The following is a 26,376-nucleotide window of genomic DNA, read 5'->3' on the forward strand; positions in this document are numbered from 1 at the left end:
TTCTGTACCTCCTTCATGATGGTAGCAATGAGAAGAGGGCATGACCTGGGTGATGAGGGTCCTTTCTGAGGCATCGACTTTCGAAGATGTCCTCGTTGCTGTGGAGGCTACCGCCCACGATGGAGTTGGCGGAGCTCACAACTTAGCTGCAGGTTTTTATTTTCCCCCGACCCCGCGCAGTAAATGGCTTATGTTTGTGATCCTGGCCAGGTCTCTGAACGTGGACATGGAGTGGCTGTACGGGACGGGCGACAGCGGAAACATGGAAGTGGACATAGGTTACCTGCCCCAGGTGCGCTCTCGTGGCCAGGTTGGACAGTGGTTCAGTGGACAATGAAGTAAATCTCTCTGAATGAGGTTGGACCTTTTTCCATTAGAGTGTAAAGAGTATGACCTTATGAGGTGTATAAAGTTATGAGGAGCACGGACAGGATGAATGCGCCGGTTAGGGAATCAAGAATTAGTGAACATGGGTTTAAGGTAAGAGGGGAGAGATATCACAGGAATCCGAGAGGTAATTTTATTTTTTTGCCCAGAGGGTGGTCTGCATATGGAACCGGCTGTCAGTGGAAGTGGTTGGGGCAGTTACAATTACGAGCTTTAAAAGGCACCCTACCAGCCGGCCAGTGGTGTAATGGCGAGCGGTCCTGGGTTCGAATCCCCCAGCTGCCTTCTCACTTTCCATCTGTGCTGGGTTGAGCGTCGGGTTAGCAACTCGGCCTTGTAAAAAAACCCCACAAAGTGCAAAGGAAATGGTGAGGTTGCCGCCCGATGCGCCACAAGGCACGGAAGGGGACAACAAGGTACTCTACTGCCCGTTACACTGCCAGCGTTTAGGGCAGCAATGAAGGTCCTCCATCTCTAGTGGTGGTCAGGGCTTCCTTCATCGTGTCGGTAGCTCGGTTTTCACTACTGTCTGCCATATAAGTTCTGGGTGGAGACTCAGGAATACCATCACACTCAGATGGAGAAGGATTCTTCATTGCTGTTTCCATAACAATTCTGTTTGACCAGTCAGGATTGTTAGCCCTGAGCTGAACCCCCAGACCTGGAGGACTGGTGGACCACTCGTAGTCTGGCTTCTACCCTTTGACTTGTTTGGCGTGGGTGACCCTACCAAATCAGAGTCCTCACTCCAGCCAGCATAGCTCTCCAGGTCATTGAGGCACACAAGCCTCCAAACACTACGACGAGGTTGCCATCCTCCTGGAGGACTTGGGTACATGGAGAGGAAAGATTTAGATGGATATGGGCCAAATGCAGAGAAATGGGCCCAGCGTGATTTGGAATCTCAGCTGGTCTTTCTGTGCTGTATGACTGTTGATGTTCCCAATAGGAAGACCGATAGACAGCAGAAACAGAGTTAAAATGGATAGATCGATAGATAATTTATTTATCCCAAAGGAAATTACAGTGTCACAGTAGCATTACAAGTACACAAATATATAAATATTAGAAGAGAAATAGAAAGAATAAAAAAAGTTAATTCAAACTGTCTAACAGGAGGGTGAATCACTTCCCCACCTGAAGGTTGACTCATTATAGAATCTAATGGCCGAGGGTAAGAATGGCCTCATATAATGTTCTTTGGAGCAGCACAGTTGTCTTAGTCTACTACCAAAAGTGCTCCTCTGTTCAGCCAAGGTGGCACGTAGAGGGTGAGAAACATTGTCCAGAATTGCCAGGATTTTCCGTAGGGTCCTTTGTTCTACCACAGCCTCCAGTGTGTCCACTTTGACTCCTATAACAGAGCCAGCCTTTCTAATCAGTTTATTGAGCCTGTTGGCATCACCCGTGTTGATGCCATTGCCCCAGCACACCATCACATAGAAGATTGTATGGGCGATAACAGACTGGTAGAACATGTGAAGGAGAGGCCTGCATATTCCAAAGGACCTCAGTCTCCTCAGGGCGTAGAGGTGATTCTGGTCCTCCTTGTACACAGCCTCTGTGTTGGTGCTCCAAGTAAATTTCCTATCGGGAATGTCAGCAGTCATACAGCACAGACCTTGTTCTCCCTGGACTCGATGTCCAGAAGAACACAAGAAGACTGAAGCAGGCGTTACCCACCTGGCCCTGTTACGTCTGCCCCAACGTTCACTGTGATCACGGCTGATGACCCCCACACCAGAAACTCTGCTAACCTTGTAAAGGTCGGCTGGCTGGCAGTAGGCAAAGAGTGGGACTAAAAGGGAGCCTTTTCTGGTTGACTGCCCATGACTAGCGGTGTTCCACCAGGGTTGGTGTTAGAACCATTTCATTTTGTGGCACATGTCAATGATCTGGATGACGGATTTGATGGTTTTGTGGCCAGGGTTAGACCATAAGACATAGGAGCAAAATTAGGCCATTCAGCCCATCAAGTCTGCACCACCATTCAATTATGGCTGATTTACTATCCCTTTCAACACCATTCTCCTGCGTTTTTCCCATAATCTTTGATGCTCTAACCTATCAACCTTTGCTTTAAGTAAAGCCAATGACTTGGCCTCCACAGCCTTCTGAGGCAATGAATTATATGGATTCACCATCTTCTGGCTAAAGAAATTCCTCTTAATCTCCGTTCTAAAGGGATGTCCTTATATTCTGAGGTAGTTTCCTCTGGTCCTAGACTCCTCCACTATTGGACACATCCTGTCCACGTCCACTATCTAGGCCTTTCAATATTCAATAGGTTTCAATGAGATGTCCTCTCACTCTTCTAAACTCCAACAAGTACAGGCCCAGAGCCATCAATCGTGCCTCATGTGTTAACCCTTTCCTTGCCTGAGGCCTTCCGTTGGTTGGGATCGACCATGGATATTGCGTCCTAGTTGTCTACGTGATACGCAAGTTGGTACCTAAGCCAGGGTGGTACAATATGGAGAGCAAGCTGTTGCCCGTGCTGTAGGCTCCTCCACCCCATGCAGCTGAAGCATCTAAAGGAAAGGCAGAGACTGATACAGTTCAGCACCAGTGGTGTCGCAGGAGAGTTAAACTCAATGTTGGACTGCCTTAGAAATTCCAGCTCTGGGTGTTTCCTTCGGGGTTTACACCCAAAGCCTTCCCCAGGAGTGGGTATAGCCGCAAGGCAGCGGAGGTTTCAGATCTCCTAGATGAGCTGAGAAACCTCACCTTCCCAAATCAGGGGGACAAGGAAATGGCGGAGTTTGGTGTTTGTCTGCACTGTGGAATACACGGGCAGTATGCTGAATGTTTGAGAGTGTCTAGGGGGGCGTGCAGGAGCAAAAAAAACCATTGTTAATACTGTGGAGAAGGAGCTTGGGAAGCTGAAAGGTCTGAAGGTGGATAAGTCACCTGGACCAAATAGACTAACCCTAGGTTCTTGAAGAGGTGCGGAGGCATGAGTAATGATCTTTCAAGAATCCCTAGATTCTGACATGGTTCCAGAAAACTGGAAAGCTACAAATGTCACCCCACTCTTCAATAAGGGAGAGACGCAGAAGAAAGGAAATTATGGGCAAGCCAGTCTGACGTCTGAGGTTAGGATTCAATTGCTAAGGATGAGGTCTCTGTACTTGGAGGCAAATGATAAAATAGGCTAAAGTCACCATGGTTTCCTTAAAGAACAATCTTGCCTGATAAATCTGTTGGAATTTGAGGAAATAACAAGCAGGATAGAGAAAGCAGAAATGGTAGATTTGTGTACTTGGATTTTCAGAAAGCCTTTGACAAGGTGTCACACATGAGGCTGCTTAATAATTTAAGAGCCCATGATAGTACAGGAAAGATACTAGTACGGGTAGAAGGTTGGCTGATTGAAGGCAAAGTGTGGGAATAAAGGGAGTCTTTTCTGTTCGGCTGCCGGTGAGTAGCGGTGTTCTGCAAGGGTGGGTGTTGGGACTGATTCTTTTCATGGTATATATCAATGATTTGGATGACGGAACTGATGTCTTTGTGACCATGTTTGTGGACGATACCAAAATAGGTGGAGGGGCAGATAGTGTTGAGGAAACGGAGGCTGCAGTAGGACCTAGACAGATTAGGAGAATGGTCAAAGAAGTGGCAGGTGGAATACAACGTAGGGAAGTATGTAGTCATGCATTTTGGTAAAAGGAATAGAAGTGTAGACTATTTTCAAAATGAGAGAAAATCCAAAAGTCCAAGGCGCAAAGGGAATTGGGAGTCCTTGTGTAGGTTAAATTGCCGGTTGAGTTGGTGGTGATGAAGGCCAGTACAATGTTTGCATGCATTTTGAGAGGACTAGAATGCTAAAGCTAATGCTGAGCCTTTATAAGGCATTGGTCAGACTACACTTGGAGTATTCTAAACAGCTATGGGCCCCTTACCTCAGCAAGGATGCGGTGGCATTGGAGAGGGTCCAGAGAAGGTTCACAAGAACGATTCCAGGAAAGAAAGGGTTATCATATGAGGAGTGTTTGATGGCTTTGGGACTGTACTTGCAGGAATTCAGGAAAATGAGGGGGAATCTTATTAAAACCTATGAATGTTGAAAGGTCTTGGTAGAATGGATGTGGAGAAGATGTTTCCTATAGTATGGGGGGGTTGAGGACCAGAAGATACAGCCTCAGAATAGAGGGACATCCATTTAGAACAGAGATGTGGAGGAATTTCTTTCGGCAGAAGGTGGTGAGTCTGTGGGATTCGTTGCTGCAGGCGGCTGTGGAGGCCAAGTCATTGAGTGGAGGTTGATAGATTCTTGATTAGTCAGGGCGTTAAAGGTTACGGGGAGAAGACAGGAGATTGTGGCTGAGAGGGAAATGTTTCAGCCATGATGAAATGGCAGAGCAGACTCAATGGGCCAAATGGCCTAATTTTGCCCCTATATTTTATGATCTTATGGTCTTTATGGAAGTGACAGGTTTCAAGATGCCGGTAGCTTGCCTTTGCTCCTTCTCCTGTCGGTGGAAATGGTTCTGCTGGGCTTAGTAGCTGGACTCGGTTGTTAGAGGCTGTTTGAGATGCACGCCATTGGAAGCATTTAATAGGTAGTTGGGGCTTATCCCCACTACTGTCCCTGGCTGTGACTACCTTAAGGAACCACCCTTTCATTATGATCTGGATCTACTGGTGGAAGAAGCTTCAAAAGGGACTTTCCCCAAAGGGAATTGTGTACATTCACTCAAAGCATAGCATTTCCTTTCCGGAGGTGTGGAGTGGTACTCAGAATCTGAATCTGTACCAGGTTTGTTATCACTGACATGCATTGCAAAATGTGTGGTTTTGCGGTAGCAGTACAGTGCAATACATAATTTTTTTAAAAAACTAAGTTACGACAAGAAGTATTTAAAAAGCACTGGATAAACAGATGAAAATAGTGAGGCTGTGTTCATGGGTTCATGGACCGTTCAGAAATCTGATGGTGGAGGGGAAGCAGATGTTCCGAAAATGTCAGTGTGTGTCATCAGGCTCCTATACCTCCTCCCTGATGGTTGTAATTAGAAGAGGGCTTGTCCTGTATTGTAAGTGTCCTTAATCCTGGATAGGCATCGCCTTTCGAACTTGTTCTTAATGCTGGGGAGGCTGGAGCCCATATCGGAACTGGCTGAGTTTACAGCCCTCTGAAACTTTTTCTGATCCTGTGTGTTGGCCTCTCCACACTAGAGGGTAATGGGACCAGTTCAGAGGTTCAAAGGTCAAATTTAATGTCAGAGAAATGTATACAATATACATCCTGAAATGCTTTTTCTTCACAAACATCCACGAAAACAGAGGAGTGCCCCGAAGAATGAACGACAGTTAAACGTGAGAACACTAAAGTCCCCCCCCAGCTCCCCCCTCCCACGTGTAAGTGGCAGCGAGCAACGAGCCCCTCTCCCCCAACAACAAAAAAAAGCGCATTGTTACCATCATCGAGTCCAAGCGTGTGCCAAGCAATAGCGAAGACACAGACCAAAGTTACCCCCAAAAGCTTCGCATTTCATCCGAAATTTGACAACCCACAGGTTCTCTGTCTCCCTGGCAAGGGAGAGGGAGGGGTCCCCCATTTTCACAGTAAGCGGAAGACATAACAATAACCCGCTGGTTTACGATGTTAACAGTCCATTTTGTTGTTTTTTTTCTGAGCTCTGTGTCCGAAGATCACAAAGACCTCGGGTCTTCGGGCCCACAGCGAAAGATTTTCCGGCCTCCCCAATGACACAAGAGTCTGCTGCCATGACACCGACCCTCGATCCGCCCATCTCCAGAGCCCCGAGATCTTAGGCTTCCGAACACGGATTGAGATTCTCAGGCCAAACCCTTGGCATGTTGAATAACAGCCAGTCATGGAACCCCAAGAACAGGTCCCATTCCTGCAAAGAACCGAAGCCCGCGTGTAACTCCAGGTCAGGGTCTTCAAAAGAACCCTGAAAGGGAAAAATAAAGATATTAAAGATGGAAGTAGAGCTGTTTCTGAAGATGCAAACAAAGGAGTCATTGTTAGGTGCCATTATCCTTCCTAAGCTCCACCTTCAGAATGCTCTCCATGGTAGATCTGTAGAAATTTGCTAGAGTCTTTGTTGACATATGAAGTTTCCTCAAACTCCTAATAAACTAAGTCACTGATGTGCTTTCTTTGTAATTGCATTGATACGTTGGGCCCAGGATAGATCTTCAGAGATATTGACACCCAGGAACTTTGAGCTGCTAAACCTTGCAAGAGTGGACCGATTGAAGAGGACTGGTGTGCGTTCCCTCGTCTTCCCCTTCCTGAACTCATCAATCAGATCCTCAGAGATGTTGACACTCAAGAAGTTGAGTTTGCTCACCCTTTCCTCTTGACAGGGGTTGGTGTGTGTTCTCTCGTTCTTACCCTGTCTGAAATCCATGATCAATTATTGGGTCTGACTGACGTTGAGTGCAAGGTTGTCTTTGCAGCACCACTCAACCAGCTGATTTAGCTCTCTCCTGTACCCCTCTTCCTCACCATCAGAAGCTCTGCCAACAGTTGTGTCATGGGCAAATTTGTAGATGGTGTTTGAGCTGTGCCCAGCCACACAATCGTGGGTGTAGAGGGAATAGAGCAGCAAGTTAAGCGTATTTTCTTGAGGTGGGCCAGTGTTGGTTACCAGCGAGGAGGAGAAGCTATTTCCGATCCTCATTGACAGTGGTCTCCCGGTGAGGAGGCTGAAATCTATGGTCACAACCGCAGGTACTGTACTTCAGTAAGAAACTTTGTTTTAAAGGCTCATTGGACCATCCTATCAGACTGTTGGCACTGGAAATGCAGGGTCATGCAGTGACCTGAAGTCCATGGTTCCGTGAAACTACGATCGTTTCAATGAACATGGGGTCGGGGGGAGAGGGAAAATGAGTCGTACTTTTAAAGTTTATTTCTGGAATCGTGATCTAGATGTGTGCAACTTTACCTGGAAAACTTAAGGTAAATCTTCTGGAGGAATGAGCATCATTTCTGAAGAACAAGCGTTTGGCAGGGTGACCTTCCCTATGCTGGTTGTAAATACTGTCGTCAGCTATCTGATTCAGATATGGTTTCCTCCATGGATTCTTTACCCCGAAGAAACTGACCTCGCCTTTCACTCTCTTCACTCGTTAGGCAAGGGATTGTACAACATAGTCCAAAACTCTTCTGTGAAGAACAACTCTAGCCAAGTGTGCAATGAGGAGATGACTGGGGATGAAGGAGATATTTGTGTAATTGAGGAAAGGGACTCAATAGTTGGATTATCTTCTCCTTTTCAGTCATACTTCCTTACTGCCCATGATGCTGCTGGCTTTCAGGACAGCAATGAAGGTCCTCAGTCTCTCTCTGTCCTTGGCCATCTTCTCTGTTGTGTCCCAGGTGTGATTGAGTGTCCTTATTCCTGTCTGTATGGTACGGTGCCAAGTTGTTTTTGGTCCCCCGCATTTCCTCCGCCCCTCAGGGGTCCAGTGAAGTGCTGTCTTGATGATGGAGTCCTCTCTTCTCATCACGTGCCCAATCCATCTCCAACGTTTCCTCCCGATTTGATTGTGCCCCTGTTCTCTTGATGACACGTGGCTGGAGATCTTTCTTGGCCAGAATATATGCAGGATCTTCCGGGGGGTCGGAGTGTGGAGTGACGGTGGCTTTGCAAGGTTTTTTGAGTCATAGAGCACAGGAACAGGCCTGTCAGCCCATCTAGTAGGTGCTGAACTGTTATTCTGTCTCGTCCCCTTGACCCACACCTGGACCCCTCATTCATGTTTCTGTGCAAACTTCTCTTAAATGTTGCAATCCTCCACTTCCACTGGCAGCCCGTTCCACACTCGTATCACTCTGAGTGAAGAAGTTCCACCTCAGGTTCCCTTATTTCACCTTCCGCACTTAACCTGTGACTTCTAGTTTTAGTCTCACCCAACCTCAGTGGAAAAAGCCTGCTTCTCTGCCCCCTATCTATACCCCTAATATACCTCTATCAAATCTCCCCTCATTCTCCTACGCACCAGGGAATAAAGTCTTAACCACTCATTCAATCTATTGATATATTTCCTGTAGATATAATTTTGGGTGGGGATTGGAATGACCTCTAGTTGATCTCAGTGGCGCCACCTATCTTTATACTTTATTGTTGCCAAACAATTGATACTAGAACGTACAATGATCACAGCGATATTTGATTCTGCGCTTCCCGCTTCCTGGATTACAAATCGATAGTAAATATTAAAAATTTAAATTATAAATCATAAGTAGAAAATAGAAAAATGGAAAGTAAGGTAGTACAAAAAAACTGAGAGGCAGGTCCGGATATTTGGAGGGTACGGCCCAGATCCTGGTCCGTCAAGTTTTACCAGACGATAATGGCAGAGGTTGTGAGTGATAACCCGGTTAACTTTGCAAATGTTTGGAAATGCTGGATGAGATTGTCACTCTGTACATGTGACTTGAAAGTAACAGCTGGGAAGCGTTTTGTGTCTGGTAGCAAAGCAAATTGTCACGATGAGAGGCGTCTTGTGTTGCCTCAGACATCTGTCTTTCTCGCTCAGTGCCCTGTCCCTCTGTCATCCATTCAGATGGAGCTCAAAGCCGCGGGCCCCTCCTTTCCGAGTGTTATTCTCGATGAGAATGGAAATGTAATCGACACAGCCGACCCATCGGGGGAGCCCATTCAGTTTGTTTTTGAGGAGATTCACTGGCAGTCTGAAATCAGCTTTGAAGAGGCTGCCAAGAAGCTGGAGGCAACTTTGTATCCCTTTAAAAAGGTAATTGAGAATGGAACCTGATGCTGCGGGGGGGGGGCATGGTGGTGCCGCGGTGAGTGGGACACTATTACAGCTCAGGACGTTAAGAGTTCAGAGTTCAGGTCCTGCGCCGTCTGTAAGGATGGGGATTGGAATGGTCTCGGTGGCACCGCCTATCGGTCTCCTCACCACCATGTGGGTTTTCTTTTAGATGCTGCAACTTTCACCCACAGTCTAAAGGCGTACCAGTTAGTAGGTTAATAGGTCATTGTAAGTTGTTCTGTGATTACCGCTGGCGTTTAGGGTAGCAGTGAAGGTCCCCCATCTCTGGCAGTGTTCAGGGCTTCCTTCATCGTGTCAGTAGCTTCCTCTTGGTTTTCACTAGTGTCAGTCTCTGGGTGGAGACTCAGCAATACCGTCGCACTCAGATGTAGGAGGATTCTTCATTATTGTTTCCATAACAATTTTGTTTTACCAGTCAGGGTTGTTAACCCTGAGCTGACTCCTCCCCCTCCCCCCTCCCCCGCCGAACCTGGAGGACTGGTGGACCACTTTTAGTCCGCCCTCTACCCTTTGACCTGTTTGGTACGGGTGACCCTACCAAGAGTTAAAGCAGAAAGCCCTGACTCCAGCCAACAGCTCTCTGGATCATTGAGGCACACAAGCCTCTAAACCCAATGACGAGGTTGTGATCCTCTCGGAGGTGTCCTGCGATTAAATAGGTGGGTTGCTGGGTGGTGAGGCGCATCGGGGCCTGTTCCTCGCTGTATCTATAAATACAGAAGTTCCCAGCTTGTGACGGTTGCCTTGATCTCGGCTTTTCTGTTGATGGCGAAGGCAAAGCTAATTCTCGTTGGATTGTTCCTTTTCGAGGTTTCCTACCTTCCGTTCACCGAAGCCTTTGAGCGCGCCAAGGCAGAAGACAAGTTGGTGCATTCCATATTACTGTGGGGGGCACTCGATGACCAGTCCTGCTGAGGTAAGTCATCACCTTCAGTCTGCGCGTACGGAAATGGACCCGGCGGCTTGGCACACTGACCGTGAATAGTCTTTGGTCGCCATTGAGGGATGGGGATTCCTCCTTCTATGAGCTTGTTTGGAAGGTGGGCGAAGTCTGCCACAGCTGGTGTGAGGTTGCTCGCAGTACCAACCATGACTGAACAACAGCCCACACTCCCTTTTGCTTTTAAAGGAAGTCAAAGGCAACAGAAAAACAATGGAGAGGGCTTATAATAGAGCAAAAATTAGTGGGAAGTTAGAGGAAACTTTAATTAGTGGGAAACTTTTAAAAACCAACAGAGGACAATTAAAAAGCCATAAGGGAAAAAAAGATGAAATATGAAGGTAAGCTAGCCTGTAATATCAAAGAGGATACCAAAAGTTATTTTCAGATATATAAAGAGTAAAAGAGAGGTGAGATTGGATATTGGACCACTGGAAAACGACGTTGGAGAGATAGTAATTGGGGATAAAGAAATGGTGAATGAACTTAATAAGTATTTGGCACCAGCCTTCACTGTGGAAAACACCAACTGTGTGCCAGAAATTTGAGATTGTCAGGAAGTGGGTGTCGTTGCTATTACTAAGGAGAAGGTGGAAGGTCTGAAGGCAGATAGGTTGGCTGGATCAGATGGACTACATCCCAGGGTTCTGAAAGAGAGAACTGAAGAGATTGTGGAGGCATCAGTAAGGATCTTGCAAGAATCACTAGAGTCTGGAGTGGTTCTGGAGAACTGTAAAAATTACAAATGTCTCTCCACCCTTTAAGAAGGAAGGGAGGCACAAGAACGGAAATTATGGACCAGTTAGTACGAATTCAGTGGTTGGGAAGATGTTGGAGTCAATTATTAAGGATGAGGTTTTGGGGTACTTGGAGGCACAAGATAAAGTAACCCAAATTCAGAATGGCTTCCCTGAGGGGAAATCTTGCCTGACAAATCTGTTGGAATTTCAATTTCCTCAAAGACAAAGGGGAATTGGTGGACGTTGTGTACTTGGATCTTCAGAAGGCCTTTGACAAGAAGCCACACATGAGGCTGCTTAACAGGATAAGATAATGAGCTCAAACTGTTGCTGCTGCTGCAAATTTGGCTCAGGATGAGGACCCGCTCACCTGCAGGGAATTGCGACAATGCCAATTTCCGTATTTTCCAGCACCAGCGTTTCTCTCCCTCGGAGACAGAAGCCATTTTGAAACCTTGGTTTAGGCTTCCCCCGTGTGGTTTGGATCGTGAGGAAGGATTGCAGCTCCATCCCTCGGAGCCGAAGTGCTCTCCCAATAAGCAATGGAGGCAAAGTGCGAGGTTAATGACGGGATTCTTGGCGGGGTGGAGGAACAGAGGGATCCTGGGGTCCGTGCCCTTAGATCCCTCAAAGTTGCCGCGCTTAAGAAGATGTGTAGTGTATTGTCTTTTATTAGTCAGGGGTTCGAGTTCAGGATCTTGTGCGGTGATGTTGCTCCTCTATAAAGCTCTGGCGAGACCACACTTGGAGTAACAATCATCAGAGTTGCTGGTGAACGCAGCAGGCCAGGCAGCATCTCTAGGAAGAGGTACAGTCGATGCTTCGGGAGTATTGTGTTCATTTCTGGTCGCCTCATAGGGGAAGATTGGCCAGTTATAGGCAATAGATTTTGTATTGGCTTTTGTTATTCAAGGGATTGAATTCAAGAGCCGTGAGGTAATGAATTCCATAGATTTACCATTCTCTGGCTAAAGAAGTTCCTCACCATTATGTTTCAAAGGGATGTCCCTCTATTCTGAGGCTGTGCCCTCTGGTCCTCGACTCACCCACTACAGGAAACATCCTCTCTACATCCACTCTTCTGAGGCCTTTCACACAGTCAGAGACATTTTCCCAGGGTCGATATGGCTAGCATGAGGGACCGTAATTTTAAGGTAATTGGAAGGAAGTATAGGGGTGATGTCTGAGATAAGTATTTTTACACAGAGAGAGGTGGGAACATGGAATGCACTGCTTGAAGTGGTTCTAGAGGCAGATACATTAGGGACATTTAAGAGACTCATAGATAAACACACAGATAGAAAACAAATGGAGGGTTATGTGGGAGTAAAGGGTTAGATTGATCTTGGAGTAGTTTAAAAGGCTGGTACAACATTGTGGGCCAAAGGGCCTGTACTGTGCTGTACTGTTTTATGTTCTAAGCTATGGAATAATACCATTAAGCAAGGGGTCCATGACCCCAGGTTGGGAATCCTCGTTCTAAGCATTGAGCACTGATTATAAAAAAGGAGTGGCAGGAATACTCAGCAGGACAGGCAGCATCAATGGGGAGAGAAACGTTTTTTTTCATTGATGGTCCTTCAGAGCCTAAAAAGCGAGAAAGCAACTGCAAAGGGGTCTGAAATGGAGAGAACAGAGAGGAAGTCTGTGATTGGCTGTTGTTCGGGTGACACAATTGCTTCCAGTGGTCAAGCGAAATGATTGGTTGTAGCTGATGCGACTGCTCAAAGGCGGGGTGAGAGTGTTGAAGCAGAGAGATTTGACAAAGGAGCTGTCTTTGCTGAGGGACGATGACAATGTTGCTGATACCTGATCCACACCTTGCCCAAGGGCCAACACTGTCCATGGTAACAGAGTGGGACACACATTCCACAGTACCTGTGGGGCCCCCTATCCTGCCCTAGAATAAACAACAGAGGTCACCTATCCAAATAAAAGTGTGTGGAGCTGGAGCAGGCTAATGAAGGCTTGGGCCAGATCGAAGTGAGACTGAATCTCCAGTTATGAGATCATATCACTGGCATATGTTGTGAAATTTGTTGACTTTGCAACAGCAGTACAATGCAATACATGATGATAGAAAACAAAACTGTGAATTACAGTAAGTATATAGGTATTAAATAGTTAATTAAATAAGTAGTGCAAAAATAGGAAAAAGTAGTCAGGTAGTGTTCATGGATTCAATGTCCATTCAGAAATCATTTGACAGAGGGGAGGAAGCTGTTCCTGAATCGTTGAGTGTGTGCCTTCAGGCTCCTGTACCTCCTCCCTGATGGTAGCAATGAAAAGAGGGCACGTCCTGGTCCTTAATAATGGATGCTGCCTTTTTGAGGCACTGCTCCTTGAAGATGTCCTGGATATCACGGAGGTGACACAGCCAACTGGAGTGCTCTCCACAGTACATGTGTAGAAATTTGTGTCTTTGGTGACATACCAAATCTGCTCAAAGTTCTAACGAAATATAGTCCCTGTCATGCCTTCTTCATAGCAAGCACAACACATACACAGCAAACTTAAGAGGAGGGATTGTTTCTCTATTGCACGCAAACAGAATCCCTAAACCTGAGGCTAGGTAGGAAGACCGTGGATTATCTGTTCCATAATTTAGGCTTTGTGGCACTGCTGTAAGGAAATTTGGAGTGAAATGTTCTATTTTATGTTATCTGTGGGGAAAAATTCTACAGGTCTGCGCGAATAAGTTCACTTCACAGGTTATTGCCTTCATAAGTTTGAATCTCTCCTTTTTTAAAAATTCTGTGTAAAACAAAGCTTCCCTCTTGCTGACAGGCTCGTTTTAATAAACCTTCGTTTCTCTTGGCTCGTGTAGGTTCGGGGCGGACTCTGCGAGAGACAGTTCTCGAGAGTTCGCCCGTTCTCTCGCTGCTGAATGAGAGTTTCGTCAGCAGCTGGTCCCTGGTCAAGGAGCTGGAGGATCTCCAGGTAAAGGGATGGCAAAGCGGCAATCTTGTGGGACCGGTTCGAAACCGACAACCGGATAATAAATTATACAGTCTAGACTGAACTGGGACAGTGTAGGAAGTCTGAGAACGATGTGATTAAGTCCATGTGTGTTTGGAAGCTACCTTATTAAATACATAAGTGAGGGAAATGTTTAAAATGTACTGTTATTATTGATTAATGGTGTGGCGGGCTGGGGATACATCTCTACCAAAGGAGGTGGAAGGTGCTCCTTCCCTCTGCTAGCCTGCAGGTCACCCTTGGGCAAGGTGTAGCACCTGCTTAGCCCCCGATCAGGGTCAGATGAAGCTGTGAGAGCAGGTAGTAGATGGTCATATGAGCAGCTGGTGCATATCACAAGTCCTTGTTAAGCGACCACCGACGCAAGGCAGACAATCTCTGAAGAGTATTGATAATGGCTGGGGTCACCCATCTTGTAAAAGAAGGCAATGGCAAACCACTTCCGTAGAAAAATTTGCCAGGAACCGTCATGGTCATGGAAAGACCACGATCACCCACATCACACGACACGATACAGACCGAACTAACGAATGGTATGGGATGTAATAGCATGTCCAGCGTTTAATATTGATCCCTTTTTGCTCCTGAGAACTCAGCAGTGAGCTGTTGCCCTGAAGCAACACAGAGCAAATAGTAGTCTGAAGGAAGAATGGAGAAAGTGGGATTTCAGTGGGTGCTAAGGTGTGGAGGCCATTCAGCCCATCAGCTCCATTCTAGTTCTCAGCAGCAATCCCACCAGTCCTATTTGCTCTCCTGATTTCCCTGTGGTCATTCTTTGCAGGCTTTCCCTGTGGCTATCTGTCACTTGCCTTCACTGAGGATTAATTCAATACCAGTAGTGCAGAGGAAGTCAGTACCGTCACGGCAAGCGTGCGAACTCCACACAGAGAGCACCGTGGGTCAGGGACAAACTCGGCCCCTGGATCTGCGAGGCAGTGCTAGTAACTGTGTCTCTGGGTAACGAAGCTGGAGATCGAGTAGACAGATAATGCAGATTAGCTCCTACTACACTGGGTGGGAGAAAAGTGTCGTATCCCAATGTATTAAAATACGACATCTCTGAGGTTGAATATGAAGATCCCAGTAACCAGGCAAGTACCTAGTGAGGTCGGGACATGGTTGGGAATTTCTCAGATTAATGGGTTATAAACTCATTTGAGGGTTTCTGTGGTAGATGAGCCAGAGGGTGGGGTCAGGCTTTATGGGAGGTGGGAGAGTCAATCCGGGTGTCGTGGGAGCTTGTCTTTGGGGCCAAACAACATCAGAAAAATCTGTTTTAGTTTCAGCCAGCTAACATGAAATTAGTGATTAAGGAACAATTGGGATGGAGATGGAGCGTAGTTTGAGAAGGTGCAGTTCAGAAAAGGCAAATAAAATACAAGAGCAGAATTAGGCCGTTTGGCCCATCGAGTCTGCTCCACCATTTCACCATGACTGATCTGTTTTCCCCTCTCAGCCCCAATCCCCTGCTCTGATTAATCAAGAATTTATCAACCTCTGCCTTAAATGCACCCAATGACTTGGCCTCCTCAACCGCCTGTGGCAATGAATTCCACAGATTCACCACTCCCTGGTAATGGCTTTGTTTAAATGGAATATATCACTCTAATGTGTTAACACACTGTGAAATTCCTGCAATTAGTTAGTTTCCTGCTCCGATCTTTGATGTTTGACCAGATGGTTGGTGTTGGGGGTCAAGGAAGAGTTGGGTCCTTGAAGTATTGACATCGGTGAATCTGATTTCTTGTTCTCTCTCTCCAGAGCAAGCAGGAGAATGAAGAACATGCCCAGTTAGCGAGCCTGCATTTAGAACACTATAACTTCCCTGTCGAGATGCTCATTGCTTTACCAAACGGTGTGGTGGTAAGTTCGGTAACCCGTTGTGGTCAGTCAATGGCAGCTGGCCATATTATCGGACTGTCTTAGATCCCAGGACCAACTGTATCTCATGGTCTGAATGCACAATGCTTTTTTGGGGGTGGGGGGGGGAATATTCTAGGATACAAGTTGGTTGCAGAGGAAAGTTCAAGTTTATTATTCAACTGTAAACACAAAATAATCTGCAGATGCCGGGGTCAAAGCAATACTCACAACACGCTGGAGGAACTCAGCAGGTCGGGCAGCATCCGTGGAAACAATCAGTCAACGTATCGGGTTGGAACCCTTCATCAGGACCTTCCTCCGGCGTGTTGGGACTGTTATTATTCAACTGTGATGCTTTGTCTTCCTCTCACAGCCCAAAGATGTACCGGTTGGTAAATTAATTGGTCATTGTAAACTGTCCCATAATTAGATGCGGATTAAATCGGGGGATTGATGGGTGGCATGGCTTGAAGGGCCAGAAGGGCCTATTCAGCATTGATTCTCAATAAAATATTTTTTTAAATCATCTACATTTGTACCACCAAACAAAACTTCCCTCCAGACCAACGTGCTCAATACAGTACATATTACTCACACACAACACATAAAAGTAATATTGCCACAAATAAATAAATGTATGTATGTATGTATTACAGGAGACTGACACCTAGCCCAAGGTGCATTTGCAACACAAGTTAAAAAGGAAATAGTATAACGGCTACCATATGCGATGAAGCGTAGGTGGTGGCAGGCAGTTCAGGAGCCTCTCGGCCTAGGGGAAGGAGCTGTTTCCCATCCTAGCAGGCCTTGTCCCTAATGCTGTGGTACCTCCTGCCCGATGGTGGGGGGTCAAAGAGATTGTGCAGACTGAAGTTTGTGTTGTAGTGTTCCCTCCTACTGCAGCTCTGCTGTCCAGCTGTTTGCTGTCGGTGGGGTGGGGGTGGGGGCGGAAACTAATTCAAAGGAAGGTGCCACTCCAACTGAGCAAATGGTTTTGTTTAAATAATGTCGGCGTTTCAGACAAACGTGTTCGCACTGTGTCAGCTAGCAACAAGCAGATGGCAGAGGTCACCAGAGGTTAGGTGGTGATCAGTTCCTTTGTTGCAAATCCCTTCCCTCTTCGCTGCTGAAGCTGTTGGTGTTCCAGTTCTCAGAGTTCAAAGTGAATTTATTATCGAAGTGCTGATTGTGTATCTGACTGTATACAATCTTAATGTCGGGGCAATATCCTCCCTTATTTCCCTTCTTTATTGCTCGTACATTGCGTTGGAGATGCAGCAATAAGATTTTTACGCCCTTGGATGTAACAAATAAAATAAGTACAAGTATAAGACTAAGATATAGCAGCAGTATTAGGCCATTTGGCCCTTTGAGTCTGCACCGCCATTTCATCATGGCTGATCCATTTTCCCTCTCAGCCCCAATCTACCTTCCCCGTAACCTTTTACGCCCTGACTAATGAAGAATCTATCAATCTCAATGACTTGGCCTCCACAGATGCCTGTGGCAACACATTCCACAGATTCACCACTCTTTAGCTAAAGAAATTCCTCCTCATCTCTGTTCTAAAAGGACACCCATCTATTCTGAGGCTGTGCCCTCTGGTCTTGGACCCCCCCACCAGAGGAAACGTCCCCTCCACATCCACGCCATTGAGGGCGTTCAACATTCGATAGGCTTCAATGAGATCCCCCCTCATCCTTCTGCGTTCCAGTGAGTACAGTACAGTGTTACCATATACTACCCTGAGATTCATGTCGGGAGTCTCAGTAGAACAGAGGAAAATAATGAAGTCAACGAGTTTAAATGTGAAATGCTAAGTCTTGCCTGAGGAATGCATCCAGGAGCCCTCCAGAGTTTAGAGGAATGAGAGGTGATCTAATTGAAAAATTAGAATGGTGGCTACGTACGATTGAGGACGGCCAGTCAGTCCATGGATGAGAAGGCACTTTTTCATTCAGAGTTAGATACGCTTCAACACAGAAGATGGGCAGCACAGCAGCGTAACACTATTGCGGCTTCAGTTCCGCCGCTGCCTGAAGGAGTTTCTGTGTTGTCCCCATGACTGCGTGGGTTTCCTCCGGGTTCTCTGATTTCCTCCCACATTCCAAAAGAGTGTGGGTTGGTCACCTGGATGTAAAGCGGCATCATGTGCTCGTTGGTCCAGACGGGCCTGTTACCGAGCTCCATCTCCAAGTAAATAAAATTCATGACGTGGGCAACCAGGTCTTTTGACCATGATTGTCCTGGGCCAGTTTTTCCACAGAAATTGCCATTGTCTTCTCCTGGGCAGTGTCTTTACAAGATGGATGACCCCAACCTCCTCCCCAGCCATTATCAATACTCTTTATACTTTATAGCCGCCAAACAATTGATACTAGAATGTACAATCATCACAGCGATATTTGATTCTGCGCTTCCTGCTCCCTGGATTACAAATCGATAGTAAATATTAAAAATTTAAATTATAAATCATAAATAGAAAAATGGAAAGTAAGGTAGTGCAAAAAACACAGAGAGGCAGGTCCGGATATTTGGAGGGTACGGCCCAGATCCGGACGGCGATCATCTGCCTAGCATCAGTGGATGCATAACCAGGACTTGTGATCTTCACCAACTGCTGATACGAACATCCACCTCCTGCTCTCATGGCTTCACGTGACCCTGATCGGCGGTGGTGGGGTTAAGCAGGTGCTACGCCTTGCCCAAGGGTGACCTGCAGGCTGGCGGAGGGAAGGAACGCCTTAAGTAAATAGGTTTCTTTCGAATATCTGAGGTAAGTGGGAGGTGCATAGTATAGAACACGGACTGCTGTATAAATCAGTGGGTTAAATGACATAAGTTTCAAATCCTGAAAACACAAGTCAGTCTGTGTAATTGTTTCTCAGCTTAAAATGTAGGAAGAAATGAGGTTTATTTTCGAGAACCAACTAGACATCTTCCATCGCCGTAAAGAAGTACAGCACAGAAACAGGCCCTTCGGCCCACCTAGTCTTTGCCGAGCCATTTAAACTACCTTCTCCCATCAACCTTCACCAGGGACCATCGCCCTCCGTATCCCTCCCATCCACGTACCTATCCGAACTTGCTTAAATGTTGAAATCAAAATTGCATGCACCGTTTGTGCTGGCAGTTTGTTCCACACCCTCCCAGCCCTCTAAATGAAGGTGGTTCCCATGGGTGGAATGCGATGTTCCTCTATGGTTCCCATAGATTAAGGTTCCCCTTAAACTATTCACCTTTAACCTATGACCTCTAGTTGTAGTCCCAGCCAACCTCAGTGGAAAAAGTCTGCTTGCGTTTACCCCATCTATACCCCTCAATTTTGTACACCACTATCAGATCTTCTCTCATCTTCTACATTTTAAGGAATAAAGTCCTAACCTATTCAATCATCCCTTATAACTCAGGTCCTCAACATCCTTGGAAATTTTCTCAATCTTATTTGCATCTTTAGGTAGGTGACCAAAACAGCACACAATACCCCAAATTAGGTCTCACCGATGTCTTATACAACTTCAACATAACATCCCAGAGGTGTCATGTCTGACGTGTTCCTGTTCTGATTGGGTTTGATGTGGTTATTTGACTCCAGTTGGTGACTCGTGTTTACTTTTAACAGGTTCACCACATCAATGCAAACTATTTCCTTGATGTCACTTCTATGAAGCAGGATGAGATGGACAAAGGCCTCTTCCTCTCTTCACGATTCGAGGACCCTTCCACGGCAGCTTATGTGCAATTTCTGAAGGAAGGACTGGAAAAGGCCAAGCAGTTTGTACCGTCCTAACCAAGAGGAACACGTCAGAAATGTGGTTCAGACTGACCGCACTGCTCCCTCCCTACAGGCCTTGATGCACAGTCTGCACTGATAATTTACCCAGGGAACCAGGTCGTGTGGGCTTCAGACATTTGAGAAAATGGACGACGTGTGTTGCTGAAGTGTGTGTGCGTGAGTGAGCAGAGGCATGGAAATGTTGGGATGTTCCCTGCTGCATCGGGTGATGAATCGATCATTTGTGTGTGGAAATGTTGCTGGAAGCTAGGAGGACTGTTGGTGAGAAACCAAATGATTTTTAGATGCTGAATGTAAAACTCTCCCTGTCCCAGTATTAGTCATCAAAAAAAAATGAATATCCCGTTTCAACACTTAGGGTTACTTCAGGAACATTATTTCCACTTTGTTTTCTGCTTACAATCAGGTGAATACTGGCAGACCCCAGAGTCTAGTGAGACACTAGATTAGATTATGAGGACACGCAGTCCTTTTTTATTGTCATTGACTGAGTTTCAAACTTGCAATACAATAACCTTAAATGTCTCATTCCTTGCTTTCACTTCCTGCGGCGCTGGTGATGGCCAGTTGCTGAAGCAGTTCTGGGGGGAGGAACTCATAGCCCCTTCCCATTCCCTCCTGTGAAACACTTCCATACTCATAGGATCTCACGGTTAGCTGCATCTTTGACTGATCGAGCTTGAATCTTCCCATCCGTCATCCCCGTAGCCATAAATATGATTGGTGGCCCGGCTGAATTTCTGGTCGTTATCTTGTCTCATTTCCTGTTTGAAGAAATTGTGCTCTTCCACATGCAAAAATTTAACCCAGTATGTTGTATCTTCTAGCATGTTAGCAAGAGGAGGGGAGGGAAAGACAGAGAACAAAACACATGGTGTCAAATGATCAATTTCCTTGAGACTTTCTAACCCAGGACCACTATTTTTTTTTTAAATAAGTGCTAAGATTCAGTTAAGTATGAATTGATGCAGAAACAGAATTCAGGCTTGGCTGTGGATACTTTGCTCATGGATTATTCAGAATGATAAGTTCCTCCAGGTTACTTTGTACCATTCTGGTAATGCCGTAATAATGAAGTCATTATCCAGTCAGGTTCAGGTTCGACATCAGACTGCATGCTGGGATAGGAGAACAAGAGTTGGAGTGCTTTGGGAACAGATGATCCAAAGTTCTTCATATCTGTCCCAAAATGGTATTTTTGACAGAAATCTTAACTGATTTAAGTAAATCTATACTAAGTGCTTCCACCACTGCCCTAAAGACTGCTGTGACCACATTAACACTTTTGTCTGTTAACAAGGGATCCCGGCTCACATTACAGGATGTTTAGAGTCAAAGAAAAGTACAGCACCGAAACAGGCCACCTAGTCCGTACTGAAACGGCCCACTCCCATCCGACCTACACTGGAACCATAGCACTCCACACCCCTCCCATCCATATACCTATCCAAACTCCTCTTTAAGTGTTGAAATTGAGCTCAACGTGCACAACTTGCACTAGCAGCTCATTCCACTCACAGTCCCGAGTGAAGTTCCCCCTCATGTTCTTATTAAAGTTGTCACCTTTCACCCTTAACCCATGGCCTCTGGTTGTAGTCCCACCCAACTTCAGTGGAAAATGCCTGCTTGCATTTGCCCTATCTGTACCCCTCAATTTTGTATACTTCTATCAAATCTCCTCTCAATCTTCAACTCAGGACAGACATCCATTCACCTGTCCTAATCCATCAGCATATACTAAATGGGATTTTATCCAAGGGATTGGGTCTTCAATGATGAACGTCAACTGGTTTCATAAAATCCAGGTACGCCCACTGCCGGTGTGGGTGGGTGTATGAAAGGCAAAGGCATACCACCATCCTACTTGGACAAGTAGGAAAGAGCAGCCAGGTCTACTTGCAACCAGAACAGACAGTGAACAAGGTAAATGGAACTGTGCCTCAAGGTTTTCTGCAGGCTGACCCATGTAATTTAAAGGCTGTTACCTGGCCAACTATTACTGTACCTATGCAAAGATTGCTTCTCTTTCAAACTATTTTATCAAGTCTACAAAATATTTATAGTCAGAAGTAGATAGGTTTGACATTTTGAAATTTGACCTCATTTTATACATTTACAGATGGTGTTATTTTGTATGCTGGTGATAAGGGTATCAAGGAAGTGGCAGTGGGGAGAATCTAGATCTGGTCATCTAGAAGCCAAGGTCAAGAATGGCAGAGGGTTGTTGTCCTTTTCTCAGGAGCCGCATTTATGAAGGCTCTTCCCCAAAGCCTGTGAAAGGATTGGGTTGAGCCTGATGCCCAGCGAGCTGCTCTCGAGAGGGAACAGCCTCATGCCATCCCTTGCAAAAGAAATTTAAAAAAAGACAAGAATCCTGTTCAAGGCCTTTTAGGAAAAAAAGCAAGAGCTGCCAAATGCTACAGCAGCTAAAAAGTTACAACAAAAAGTTACAATAGATTAGCCTAGGGAGGCTCAATTTGAATTTAATGCAAAATTTAGATTTATTTATCATATGCAAGTCAAAACAAACTCATTACTGCTGCCTCCTTTTGGGATTTTATCTCACTGGGCAAGGACAGTACATCCTCAGCTACATAACTGCAATCCATTGTGCCTAAGCTACTTGCTTTTAACTGGTACGCAACTCCATCTCAACACAATGTTTCAAGCAATTCTAACCACAGATATAACATCATTTACACTAAAATGATGAGTATTTGTCTCCTTTGAACTGCAATGAATGGTTTAGATTTACACTCAGCCACTTTATTGGGTACATCTGCTTGCTTTTGCAAATATCTAATCAGCCAATCACATGACAGCTGCTCAGTGCATAAAAGCATGTAGACATGGTCAAGAAGTCCAGTTGTTCAGACCAAACATCAGAATGGGGAAGAAATGTGATCCAAGTGACTCTCACCATGGAATGATGGTTGATGCCAGATGGGGGTGGTTTATGTATCTCAGAAACAGCTGATCTCCTGGGATTTTCAGGCACAGTCTTAGAGCAGGGGTTACCAACTTTACATCATGGACCCCTATATTTAACTGAGGAGTCAGTGAACCCCAGATTGGGAATCCCTGCTCTAGAGAATGGTGTTTGGGGGGAGAACAACATCTAGTGAGCAGCATTTCTGTGGTCTTAAACACCTTGTTAACGAGAGAGGTCAGTGAAGAATGGCCAGACTGGATCAAGCCGACAGTGACCCAGATGACCATGTAATACAACAAGGGTGTGCATGAGAGCATCTCTGAATGCACAACACGAACCTTGAAGCAGATGGGCCACGGGCAGAAGACCATTTCAGATTCCACTCCTGTACCCAATGAAGTGGCCACTGAGTAGGTCAACAGCTCAATAAGATTTATACAGCAACTATTTCTGCCGTTGAGGATGTACTGGTCTTAAATACCAAGTTATCAATCTCATGGACAGATGATAGTTACGTCACATAGCAAACATTTTCATTTGAAAATTGTACTTTTGGGATTGTGAGTTATTATTTCAGTAAAGCAAGTTTAAAATAATGGCAATGGACTCAGGTGGTTAAAAAGGAAAGGTTCTTCACAGCTTGGATAGCACACGTGTACATGTGGCTTTGGTACTTAATGCTTGAAGTTTATTTTTGTAGTGACTGCAGTTCCCAACATTAAATCACCTATACCTCTTCGATCCAATGCAGTGATGTATGATCACAAGGTCTTTATTATGAACTTACAGATACACATTTGACAATTCTCACATTAGTCTTCGGTAACAACAGGAGATTAAGGCCATGTAATCAACATGGAATACCTCTCCTGTAACAAAAATATACACAGTGATCAACTAGTGGCAAAGTGCAAGTCAGTAACCTTCCTCATCCCCATGCTTTGCTTGGATATTATATCAGTACTATGAATGGATTCACATATTGCAGAAGCACACTGATGCTTCATTTAAAACTACATCCAGTTTCATTTTGGCAGTGCAAACCCATCTTTCTAGATAAAGTGGGTAAATTGCATCAGGGTCTCCTGAGCTACTAGAGACAAGGTATCCACCTGCTCACGTACCAGGAGTTAACTTGTCCCTTCTTTACTAAAGAAATGCCCAGCTGCAGACAATAAAGCAGTCTGTTTAAAGTGGGAACGGCAGGTCCTGTTCCTTAAAACTATCAGTGCACAAATTGGAAAATGGGCCTTGTGCCATTTCCTGCAACATCTCCCCCCCCCCCACCCCCATCCCCAGGTGCTTCATGCATCAGTAGTCATCAGCCGGTAGACTGAGGAGGTTCCTGCACAGCTAGCGAAATGTCCACACTTCAAGATCCTGCACCATGAAATCTTCGGTTTTCGACAGAATGGAGTTGTTGAATGTTGTACAAGGTTTGCTCCTTCCATGATTGAGATCTTCATCCAACCACAAACCAAAATGTCCACTTAACGGAAGGAAAACATTACATTTGTTACCAAAAACACAAAAGAGTTTCTCAGTCAATTTGGATTGGAAATACTAAAAAAGAGAAAATATTGGCTCAGTTTGACCTGCCAGACATCTTCCTGGTCTGCATTTACAACTTTTATATTCTTCAGTTAATATTCTCACTAACTCAATGATCAGATATCCCCATTTACAGTTTTACCCTTTCAGACACATCTTTCCTCCCCACCCTTTCCGAAGGTTAAATGAGCTTTAAGTTCTGACAAGGACCTTGGACTGTTTCTCTCCCCACAGATGCCGCCTGGTCTGTTGAGCATTCCCATCGTTTTCTGTTTTTTAAAAAAATATATATTTCTTTAAACATTTTACTCCATTGATGCAGGTGAGCTCTTGTTTCAGAACTAAAAGTATAGACTGATTACACATTGTTGCCAGGATGAACTTACTGTTCATTGTGCCACTGGCATTTAGGGCAACAGTGAAGTCCTCCATCTGCCTGTCCTCGGCCGCACACAGATGTAGGAGGACTCTTCATTGTTGTTTCTGCAGCAGTTTTGTTTGACCAGTCAGGGTTGTTAGCCCCGAGTTGAACCCCTAAACCCAGAGGACCGGTCTTAGTCTAGCCTCCACCCTTTGACCTGTTTGGCAAGAGCCAAAGCACAAGGTGCTGCCTCTAGCTGGCAAGACTGCTGCATTTCAGAGGGATTATGCATTCTGCACATTCAAAAAGGCTGAAGGATTTTATGCCTTATAGTTGCTGATCGACTGGAATCTGAAGGGGGGAGGCAAACATCTGAATGGAATGTGGGCTTTAGACTACATTCTCTCCTCCTTTGCCTACTCCGCAAAGTGCGTCTTTCAAGCAATGCCCTGAAAAGAACTTGGAGAGGATGGTTTGTGGTAGGACACAGACAGTCTAGAGCAGGGGTTCCCAAACTTCCACCCCCCCCAAAAGATTCAAGTACATTATTTAAATTATTATGTAATATACAACCCTAAGATTCATACTCCCCCCCACCCCCCGTCACAAAACAAAGAAAACCATGGAACCTGTACAAGAAAACAAACACCTAATGTGCAAAAAAAATACAAAACACAAAAATCGAAAGACTCCAGACATTCATTTCTGCTCAGTGCAATTCACCCAAAACAGCAAAAACATGACCAGAAACACGTATGGCCCCCCTACCTTTAAATGAGGGGTCTGTGGACCCCAGGTTGGGAACCCCATTCTAGAGGCAAACTTATTCCCGTACCAGACTGAAGTTTAAAGGCGTATCATTCAAATTAAAGGTAGCAATAAATACACTTAAATTAATGCAGCAGTATATCCCAAATAATTAGACAGTGACAAATACCCAACAGGTCAGGCAGCATCTGTGGAGAATGTAACAGTTAACATTTCAAAGTCACTGATCTTTCATTAGATCTCCACCGATGCTGCCTGACCTACACCGAGATTATCTGTATAAAAATGGAAAATATCAACTTTCTTTTCCCGAAACTGGCCAAATGCAGACACTGCCCTTTTAAAAAGATTTTCCCAGTTAGATACAATCCTCCAAGAGGACCACAGCCTTGTCTTGGTTTTGACATTTGTGTGCCTCAGTAACCTGGAGAACCAAGTGGACTGGAGTCAGGGCTTAATGGTTTGTCTCTTGGTAGGGTCACTCACGCCAAACAGGTCAAAGGGTAGAGGACAGACTAAGAGTGGTCCACCGGTCCTCCAGGTTTGGCGGCTCAGCTTAGGGACAACAGTGACTGGTAAAACAAAACTTATGAAAACAAATGTAGAATCCTTCTGCATCTGAGTGTGACGGTATTCCTGAGTCTCCACCTGGGACTTGCATGATTGACAGTAGTGAAAACTAGATGAAGCTACTGACATGATCAAGGAAACACCAAACACAGTCAGAGGACCTTCAAAGCTGCCCTAAATGCAATTGGGATAACAGGCAGCAAGTGTAATAGTTGGTTAATGGTTTCAAAGGTATCTGGTGTCCTGAACAGGCAATGCTGGGGACTGAAAGCCTTCCTCCAGTTGCAGGTATGCAACTTAAGCACCTCCCCACCATCAAAAACAGCGGAAATCATTTTCCAGAGAAAAATACCTGCCACCTCCTAATGCCAGTGAGTCCAAGCTTCCTTTTATGAAGAAAGAATTCTCTCCAGTCCACTGGAAAACCTGGAAGACAAATGTTTCAGAAGCAGCTAGTTCTTTCGTGAAAGGAAAAAAAAACTTCCATCAGGACATTACACAAAATGCTGGAGGAACTCAGCAGGCCAGGCAGCATCTATGGAAAAGGGTACAGTCAGTTTCAGGCCAAGACCCTTCATCAGGATACAATCACATCACAGCCAATGAAACTTTTGAAATGTGGTCACTACTTAGCTAGCAAAATAACTTCTCTTTGCCAGTTATTAAATCTATGTTTGCTTGATATTGATCTTTTAAAAAAAAGACCCGTTT

At 45.4% G+C, this 26,376-nt stretch overlaps 2 protein-coding genes across 4 annotated transcripts in view; one reads left to right on the forward strand and one right to left on the reverse strand.

Moving 5' to 3' along the window:
- selenon (selenoprotein N) overlaps positions 1-23,677 on the forward strand; it is a 45,784-nt gene extending 22,107 nt beyond the window's left edge. The window contains exons 7-12 of the mRNA XM_063034682.1: positions 211-292; positions 8,935-9,123; positions 9,976-10,081; positions 13,673-13,785; positions 15,586-15,687; positions 19,310-23,677. Of these exons, the coding sequence (XP_062890752.1) occupies positions 211-292; positions 8,935-9,123; positions 9,976-10,081; positions 13,673-13,785; positions 15,586-15,687; positions 19,310-19,477 (760 nt within the window). The 3' untranslated portion in view covers positions 19,478-23,677. The remainder of the gene's footprint in view (positions 1-210; positions 293-8,934; positions 9,124-9,975; positions 10,082-13,672; positions 13,786-15,585; positions 15,688-19,309) is intronic.
- A 70-nt stretch (positions 23,678-23,747) lies between these two features.
- si:ch211-15d5.11 (nuclear receptor coactivator 7) overlaps positions 23,748-26,376 on the reverse strand; it is a 110,314-nt gene continuing 107,685 nt past the window's right edge. For all 3 annotated transcript variants that reach the window (XM_063034678.1, XM_063034679.1, XM_063034680.1), the window contains 2 exons: positions 26,018-26,091; positions 23,748-23,904 (listed from right to left, as the gene is read on the reverse strand). In XM_063034678.1, coding sequence (XP_062890748.1) covers positions 23,769-23,904; positions 26,018-26,091 — 210 coding nt within the window. In that variant the 3' untranslated portion in view covers positions 23,748-23,768. The remainder of the gene's footprint in view (positions 23,905-26,017; positions 26,092-26,376) is intronic.

The sequence above is a fragment of the Mobula hypostoma genome, chromosome 28, assembly GCF_963921235.1.
Source record: "Mobula hypostoma chromosome 28, sMobHyp1.1, whole genome shotgun sequence".
NCBI classification, from domain to species: Eukaryota; Metazoa; Chordata; class Chondrichthyes; order Myliobatiformes; family Myliobatidae; genus Mobula; species Mobula hypostoma.